The sequence below is a fragment of the Platalea leucorodia genome, assembly GCF_965183815.1.
Source record: "Platalea leucorodia genome assembly, chromosome: 4".
Classification (NCBI taxonomy): Eukaryota; Metazoa; Chordata; class Aves; order Pelecaniformes; family Threskiornithidae; genus Platalea; species Platalea leucorodia.
Genome location: NC_138826.1, coordinates 70774284 through 70783078, shown reverse-complemented (window position 1 = coordinate 70783078; position 8795 = coordinate 70774284). Strand labels below are relative to the sequence as shown.

At 48.8% G+C, this 8795-nt stretch overlaps 1 protein-coding gene across 1 annotated transcript; it reads right to left on the bottom strand.

Moving 5' to 3' along the window:
* Positions 1–2987: 2987 nt before the first annotated feature.
* Positions 2988–8475, bottom strand: KDELR3 (KDEL endoplasmic reticulum protein retention receptor 3; the record flags this gene model as incomplete). Its single annotated transcript, XM_082308400.1, has 5 exons — positions 2988–3028; positions 5967–6219; positions 6542–6700; positions 7308–7408; positions 8385–8475. 5 exons carry the CDS (start codon positions 8473–8475, stop codon positions 2988–2990), a joined length of 645 nt encoding a protein of 214 aa, XP_082164526.1.
* Positions 8476–8795: the final 320 nt, after the last annotated feature.

The following is an 8795-nucleotide window of genomic DNA, read 5'->3' as shown; positions in this document are numbered from 1 at the left end:
TTAAAGTAACTCACTATTATTGCTTGTATTCTATCGTAGGTAACTTTCTATGGGAAAACTCTGCTCATTTGTCTGAGCTGGGCAGTGTTCAGAGTAATGCCCCAGGTACATTGCTGGCGTTTTGTGCCGCTCTAGAAGCAACGGCCCCATCTTCTGGTACCTGTAGCAGCCTGCAGTAGGGAAGTTGGGATTAAAACCCCAGTGTCAGAGACCAAACCTGTCTTGGATTCGATATCTGAAAACCAGATAGTTGCTGTAGGTACCGCTGCTATAATGTTTAGCCAAGTAAGTTCTTTCCCTACAATTGTTAAATTGCAGCATCGCAAATGCGTGGAGCCTGGTTATCCTTAAATTAGTTTCTGCTCTCAAATTCCTGTTGTTGGGTTTATTGAGAGAAGTCTTATTTGAGAGCCCAGAGCCTAAACAGAACTGAGATGATGAACAGCATATCTTGTTTGTCTGTCCTTCACGAACAAACTACCGGTTGCCACGGGGAACGTTCTGAATGCCGCTACGCTGAACAAAATGCGACAGAGTTTTCCACACTTAAATTTAAGAGGTTTGAATAGGGTGGGCTGGGGGGGAGGGCAAGGGGAGGAAGGGAGGAGGAGGAGATTGCCTGGAATCTCCTTTTCATGAGGTAAGCGGTGAGCTGGTTAGTGCATCTTGATTCTGAAGCTTTATTTCTTTTGTACCTTGCTCTGACTATTGCTTTTCCTGGCTTTTGAGTGCATTTCCCTGCTCCATTGGTCCCTTTGAGCTGAGCTCTCGCAGGTAGGTAGCATTTTAGAAATGTTAGAGAAGAGTGAAATTTTAGTAAATACGTAAATAAAACTTGTTTATTTTACAGGCTAAGGTGGGTGTGAGGGGGGGGTTCCCCTTTAGTAAAGCATGTTGTTAACTTGTTATTTCTAATACCAGACGGTTCAGAGACAGTAGATGATAGCAGGAGTTGGCTGCTCTTGATCTGATAATATGACAAAAGAATGGCTACATCTCCTGGTTTGTGAGGCATAATCTTTGCATTATGAGAGTGCAGGGGGTTGGGGTTGTTTTTCTGTTGGCGTTCTTGCATATGGATGAACAAGGCAGCCCACTCCTTCTGTAGCAGAGTGGAACTTCTTGTAGCCCAGGAAAAGAGCTTGCTTATACAGAAATGATTTTTTTTTTTAAATTCAATTTCTTCCCAGAGTAAAATTTTGAGGGATGAATGCGCATTTTTTTTTTGTGCAGTACACAGGTAGGTTGCTGACACAGAGGGAAAAGGGAGAGATCTTCCAGAACCTTGATTCCCTCATCCCATCTTCTAATTCCAGTGCTTGGGCAGGAAAGTTCCTTTGCTTGTGTTAAGTGAAAGCCAGAAACATTTCGTTTATCCAGGCACTGACTGATTTGTCTTTGGCCTCCCTCGCAAGCAAATGTAGAGGTTTTTGGGTTTTTTTGTTTTTTTTTTTTTTTTGTTTTTTGTTTTTTTTTTTTTTTTTTTTTTAAATTTGCGATTTCAATGCAGAAATGTGTTTGAGGGGTGTAGGAGTAGGACATCTCACTGACTGGCTTTAAAAAGGGTCTCTGGACTGCCAAAGCTGCCTTCTAGTCTGCTACAGCTTTTCACTTCTTTCGGGGGGGACTTGTGCACCTGTAAACGTCTACGCCAAGTCTTGCAGCGCGTTATTGCCGTGGAGGTCAGCTGAAGTCCAGGATCTCGGTTCAGTTCAGAGTGTTAACCAGACTGTTGAATGCACGAACGCACCGTGGCATCTGCTGCCCCTGTCCCACCTGGTGCTCACTGCTCTGTTCCCTGTACCAGCTGGAGGGCCCTTGTTGATAAAGCGTTAGCGTCTAGTATCGTTTGCCTTGTTTCCAATCTGTAAAAGTTTGTGGGAGTGTCAGATGAGTTGGGTGTCTCCTCCCCTCCCACTTCCTGAAGCAGTTTGCTGTTTGGACTTCTCTGAACAATGGAAGGGTTAGTGGCTTTGTGTGGGATCAGCGTCTTGTGTCACACACCTGCTGGTCTCTGAACACATTCCTGTTGTATTAATGAAGACTTGAATTGAGAGATTCATAGATCTGTGGTGTTCAGACACAGGATACTAAGAGCTATGTTACTATTCTTAGTTTGTAAATTGTCCTTTTGATACCATCTTGTTTTCTTTTGTAGGTATAAATAAAAACACTGTTGTCAATAAATTGTGAACTTTGTCTTTATTTGTGGAGTGTAAAACCATCTTTGCCCCTGTTCTTCCCAGTTCTTAAAAAAAGTCAAATTCAAGGAGTTGGAAACACCTGTTGGCAACCCACTGGATTTTAATTGAAATGATCCCCTTTTGCCGAATACGAGGAACCGTTACTGGCAGTGAGTGAGCGGGGAGGATGTTTGAATACCCGTGGAATTGGAAGATTGGCGTTGTTCAAAAGGAATGTATTTTTCCTGAATAGAGCGGGGGTCGGGCAGAGTTAGCTTTCAGGAGGATGTTGGTTCATACGGAGTTAAAGTAATCATGTGTAGTGTCTGCTGTGGCAGATGTGGCCACGTGCGAAACGGGTCCGTGGCCTCTGTATGTGTTACCAGACCCAATGGTACCGTGTTCCCTTTACCATAGGCACTCGCTAAAGGGCTGAAGGAGTAAAGCTAGTGACAATTTCCCTTACGCTCCTTGTGCTGCCTCGGGGTCAAGGTAGAGGCGTGTGTTGGAGGTAGATGCTGGGAAGAGCCGGGAGAGAATAATTTGCACTACTTCAGTATTGGCCAGCACTACTTACGAGCACCAAATTCAAGTAAGAAGAAATAAAAAAAAAAAAAAAAAAAAAAATGGAGGGAAAGTCTCATCTGGATGAAGAGCGTATCGGCTTTCCAGGCCTCGTTGTCTTCCTGGCGCTGGAGTGAAACTCGGCCGAGCCATCCGTTGGTCAAAGAGGGCCAGGCAAGGAAAGCTGTCATCTTAAGAGCTTCATCTTGGGAACTTCTTGCGTTGTCTGTGGAAATGTCTTCAAACAGGCATGGGAAGACTTAGCTTCTTTCCTTTTAGGACTGTGCAAAGAGAAAGAGAAGGTAATGAACTTTGGGCAATTCAACTGTTTCTTTGTTTCAACAAAATTTTTTTTTTTTTTTTTTTAAACTTGCTGTTTAGAGTGCTAGGTAGCGGGTTGCCAGGTTTGCAAACGGCCATGAGACGATGGCTGTCCTCCCCGTGCCGCTGTAGGCTACTGGGAATAGAGCTGTGCTTTCGTCAGGTAACGCAACTGCTTGTCCTCAGCTACGACTGCGCTAACAGCGCCCGAGATCCTGTTCCTTGCGGAAGGGGCATCCAGGAGAACGGAGCGAGAAGGGTAAAATGAAGGAATCCCGAGAACGGGAGAACCTGTGATCCTTGATGGGAGGCAGCCACTACAAAACTGGTTCTACGGCGGGAAACTCAACCTATTTATTCTCCTTTATGCTGAAGGAAAAGGGTCTTGTTTTCAATTCCGTGGTTACTCTTTCTCATGTGTGGACCCTGCTAATTTCCCCATTTTTGTCTTGATGACGTAGCATGGAGTCCACTGTTCTATCCCCAGCGCTCTCCCCCTCCTTTTAATAGCCTGAATTAACGGTCTGTGCCCAGACCCCCCCGAGCTCACGTGAGGTGGATGGAGGAGCGGCTGCCCCGGCCGCAGGGTGGTCAGCGGCGCAGAGTCCGGCCGTCGGCCGGGTGCTGGTGGTTTACCCTGGGGTGGGAGCAGGGGCCGGTACTGCTCGGCAGCACCAGGGCCCGCCGCCAGAGGCGGGGAGGGCAGCGCGCGCCCTCAGCGGTTCGGCGATGGGGCACGGCGGAGGGGAGCGGCTGAGGGACCAGATGGGGTCAGAGGGACCTCATGAAGGTCAGCAAAGGGAAATGGGGTGGAACAGCCCCATGCGCTGGGGGCTGCCCAGCAGGAAAGCAGTACGGGAGAGGGACATGCTGGAACAAGTCCAGAAAGACCATGAGGGGGGTTAAGGGACTAGGGCATCCGATGTAAGAGCGCAGGCTGAGAGCTGAGGCTGCTCAGCCTGGAGAAGGATCTTCTCCACGTGTACAAGTGCCTGATGGGGGGAGTAAAGGAGCCGGAGCCGGACTCTGCTCAGTGGTGCCCAGTGACGAGGCATGGAGCAATGGAAAATTCCACGTAAAAGTAAGAAAAAAATTTTTTTACAGTGAGGGTGGTCAGACACTGGTACAGGTTGCTCCATCTGGAGATACTCAAGACCTGACTGGACAGGACCTAGGACAACCTGCTCCAGGTGACCCTGCTGTGAGCAGGGGGGTGGATTAGATGGTCCCCCGAGTTGCTCCCAACCACAGCCGTTCTGTGAAATACAAGCTTTTGGGAGCTGAAAGCTTCCTCGGAATATCTTTCAGGTCCTTGCGTTAAACAGAAAGGAGCTCATCTAGTTTTGAAAACAAGATAAAGAGAAGTTGTGTTCTATAAAAATCCCTTTACAATGCTTTGGTATAGGCTCTGAAGTCCTATTAAATACATTTCTTTATGTAACACATCTTTGCTTTTTTTGCAGCACCGCTGCCCTTTTGTCTGAGCTCTTCTCTGTTAGAAATGTTTTGAAAAGATGTTGAAGGTTTGGTGTGGTTTTTTTTTTTTTTTTTTTTTTCAAGAGTGTGAGAGAGATGTAACCTGCTATAATATTGCTGGTTTTCATAAATGACTGCAAAGCATTTGCATATCTTCAGTCACCTTTTCTCTCCCATGATCCAGAACATTTGTGTAAAAGAGAAAAAAAAAAAAAAAAAGGCAATTCTCCTCCTTCTGTGACATCCCAGGGACAAATGTTTTTTCTTCTGCCTCCTGTATCATCTAAATTTTGCAGCTTTATCACCAGCGATGCAAGACTGAAAGCCAGCAGTTGTTTTTTTTCCCCCCTTTTGTTCCACCATCCGCAATTACAAAGGGTATGGATTTCTCACAAAATACAGGACACAGGACACGTGAATTGAGTGAAGCTAAAATGGGAATTAGTTTAAAAAAAAAAAAAGAATTGACGCGGAGCACCTTGATGGCAGTTTTACAAAGTACTTTTCTGGCTACAAAAATGTTTTAATGACAGAAGGAAGTCTTAATCTGCCAAGGGCAGCCACCTGCTCAGTGCTCCTGTCGCCTCTCTGTCAGCAGGTATATTGCATGAAGCTACCGTGCAGATAGCTGGATAAAGATCCATCCCTCGAAACATCAAACGCGGGACGTCACTACTGCTTTTGGCAGGCTACTTCGGGAATGTGAAGAAAGAAGAAAATATTTGTTCGCTCAGCTAGATTTCATCGATTTCCATCCTCAACAGAAAAGTGTTTTAAAGCGTACTTCAGCCTCAGCAAACCATAGTGTATTCTACCAAATTTTATGCCCTTGATGCACTTGTTAGCGCTGGTACGTAGCCATTTACCAAAGCGTGGCGCTGAAGTGAAAGGGGCATCTGATTTTGGGAAACAGAAGGGGGTGTCTTGTCCGTGCAGATGCCCATCTTCCTACAGAATCAGTTCTTAGGAACGTTACATCTTTTCCATCAAAAGAAAAAGTAGGCTTAATAATATCTCCGTATGTCTGCAGTTGCTTTCTCAGGTACATTGTCTGCCTACGGCTATTTTTTTCCCCCTCAAAAGTTTTTTTGTGTGATTCATCATCTTTCAAAATGTACGTAGAATTGAATATACCTCAGTTGTTAACTTCCCAAGGTGGGGTTAAACCAGGCTTAGCTCTGGTTTAACTTCTGCTTTGTTTCACATGCACATCTAGAGCCTTGTGAGCAGAGATGCCCGCTTGCATTCGACAGAGATGTTTTTTAAACTGGATTTTAGTTTAGATGCACTGGACAACGTGCATCACAAATACAGCAAAGAATAAAGTCACGTGAGGATTAACGCGTGGCAAGCTGCAGCTCCACCCTGTGTCGCAAGAGTGCTGAATGAACGTTCTGGATTTATACCAACCCCTTCACCTACCTTTGGTAATGTAGAGATAGAAGAAGTCACAGTAGAAGATGGTTTGTACCACCCCAGAAACTACTGCGATCTGGTCATAGAAATTTTCCGTGTAGTAGCGCCAGACCCAGTTGGCAATGTAGAGAGCACGGTAGAGGCCCAGGAAGAAAAGGTAGTGTGTCGTGATGGTCTCTGCTTCCCCCGTCTTGCTGATCATGAAGAGCTGAGGAAGGATAGCCACGGACTCCAGGTAGATGGAGAAGGTCCAGAGTATCTGTGAGATGCAAAATTAAGGCAGTGGAGAGTCTTGGTGTTGACTGATACGCGTTAAGAGACAAAACTTTAATTTGGCAGGGCATTGATATGCGAGGGGGATGAGTAGTGCTGCTAGAGTTGGAGAAAATGAGCCTGCTGTCCTAAGACTGGGAGGAGACAGCGCTGAGCTGCTCTGTAGATGGTCTTCAAGGCCTGCCAACCTTGCCTTTCCTGCCTGCTTTTGCTGTTAAAAATCTCAACCATTCAACATGCTGCTCGCTCTGCTGCATGGTGTCAGGCTGCTGCTTCCCCACCCCTTTCCTGCCTCGGGTTTTCCTTACCTCCAAGGGGGTGAAGCTGTGGTTCTCCAGAAACGACAGGCCTGTGACAGGGACCAGCAGGAACTCAAGGCGAAAGGAGTCATTCTCGCTGTCAAATGTTTTCCGGAATTTCACATAGATCATGTACACGGTGATGTAGGCACATATCAAAAAAATGACCTGGGGGAGGGAAGGGAGATGGCAAGACCTTACCTGCAATTACACCGTCTGTGCTTGAAGAGAGGATGGCTTTGCCAAAGTCAAGATCTTTTAACCCAGTTCTGGTGGGGCTGTGCCAGGGTGAGATAGTGGTAAATGTTTTTTTTCTGCCCTGGCTGGTGGACTGACTTCTGCTGGAGATACTCCAGCGGGTGACTAAAGTTTGCCCCACCATGAGGATCACACTTTCTTGAGCCCTCTAGGGCTCTGTGCGAAGAGGCTGGCTTGGCGGCAGCCGTCTGTCACTGCTCCTGCTGTGCCAGACACCCAGGCCTTGATTCATGATGTCTTGTTCTGGTTTTGGTGGTACTAAATGTGGCGGGCTCAGCTCGCTCACTGACCGTGGTGAGGGGTTTTTTGGTCAATGGAGGGCCAATGACACCACAGGAAGCGTCTTTATCCACCCTTCATGTGTATAACCCCCTGTAGCGCTGGTGGCAAGTGAAGAAGGTGGAATTGCTCCTTCTTCCTTCTGGCTGAAAAAACTTAGTGAACGCGTACCCTCACCTCCCCGAGAAACCACGGCGAGCTGAGGGAAACCTCTGCTTCCGCACTGCCCTCTCCTTACCTTCATCACGGTGTTATAGACAGAGATGAAGGTGGTGAACAGGTCCAGATAGCGGGTTGTGAAGACAAGGGCGAAAAGAATCTGACTCTTCCCAGAGATACCTGCGCGGTGGGGAGAAGAAAGGAAGGTAAGGCAGATGAGAGGAAGGACCCTTAGGACGGTGGTTTCCCCTTTCGCCGCCTTTGGAAGTGGTTGTATATATGTGTTTTGCTTTGTGAGCCTGGTCTGGCGTGTAGGTGCTGCGGTAGCTCTAGACCTACCCCAGAACTAGCTGGGGTCTCCCAAGCAACAGGGCAGGCTCCTGCTGACGCCACCGAGCCCTGCCTCGCGTTGTAGGGACGAGCGCTCGGTGGGCACGTTCACTGCTTTGGCCAATTCAGTCCTTAGTGTCATCAAAATGCCTTTCTCTTCCCTCCCTCGCCCCCTTCCCCTGCCCAGGGGTTGTGCGATGCAACATCTGCCCCACCAGGGAAGAGCTGCGGGATCAGGGACCAGTCCAGGGACGCTGATGGAGCTTAGTCACCGCTGGCAGGGAGAGGCAGGCAGACCCAGCCGTTTCTCTACCTGTGCTAATGGCCATGGTGCTGCAGCCCAGCCCCAAATTCTCCTGGGGAGGAAACCACGAACTCTGAGCAAAATCCTCTTGCGGGAAGCTGCTGCCCTGAGTTCCTCACCCAGGGACGGGGCAGCCTCTGGTACCTGCCCGCCTGCTGGCAGGACCTCCGACCTAAAGCAGCTTTCTCTCGAGGTCGTCGGTTTTGGTGCCACCACAACTTTTTGCACTCATTTTCCATCTCCCTCCGGCCTTGCTGCCCTCCCCTTTGCTTCACCACCCCGACACCAACACCTGCCCGAGGCCGTGCGCCTTGCCACATCACATCCTTCCAACGCAGCCCTCTTCTCCTGGCAGGGAGACCTCCCGGAGGAGGATGACTTCTTTCAAAGAGCCCACTGGGGAGGGCTGCCAGCTTGCGTGGGCTATTGCTAGCCTTTTTGGCACCCGTTTCGCTCACACCCCTTGCTGAGCTGCCCTCCGAGAAGGGCCTCCCTCCTTCCCCGGGGCATGGGAGCACTCACCGGCACAGGACTTGGACTTCTGGATCTTCAGGAGGAGGATGATGATGGCCAGCAAGTGGGAGACATCCCCCAGGATGCGGAAGACGTTCATGGCGCTGGGGGGGCTCTTCGGGGGTGAAGGGAGCGGGGCACTTTCTGCAGGCAGGGAAGGCGAGGGCAGGGAGTTTTTCCCCCTGAGCCTTGACCGAGCGAACGCTCTCCTCCAGCTCAACTTTCCTTTTTTCCCCAGTACGGAGCCCTCTCTTCTGGCGGAGAAAAGTTCAGGCTCCCCTCTCCCCTGGTCACAAGCTCCTTTCCCCGGCCGGGCGCTCAAGCTGGATGTCTCCTTTGCTTACTTTTCCCCTAAGTTGGATTTTCTCTCTCTCCCCCCAGGGCTTTCCTCTCCCTGCTCCAGGCTGAAAGTTGGGGTTT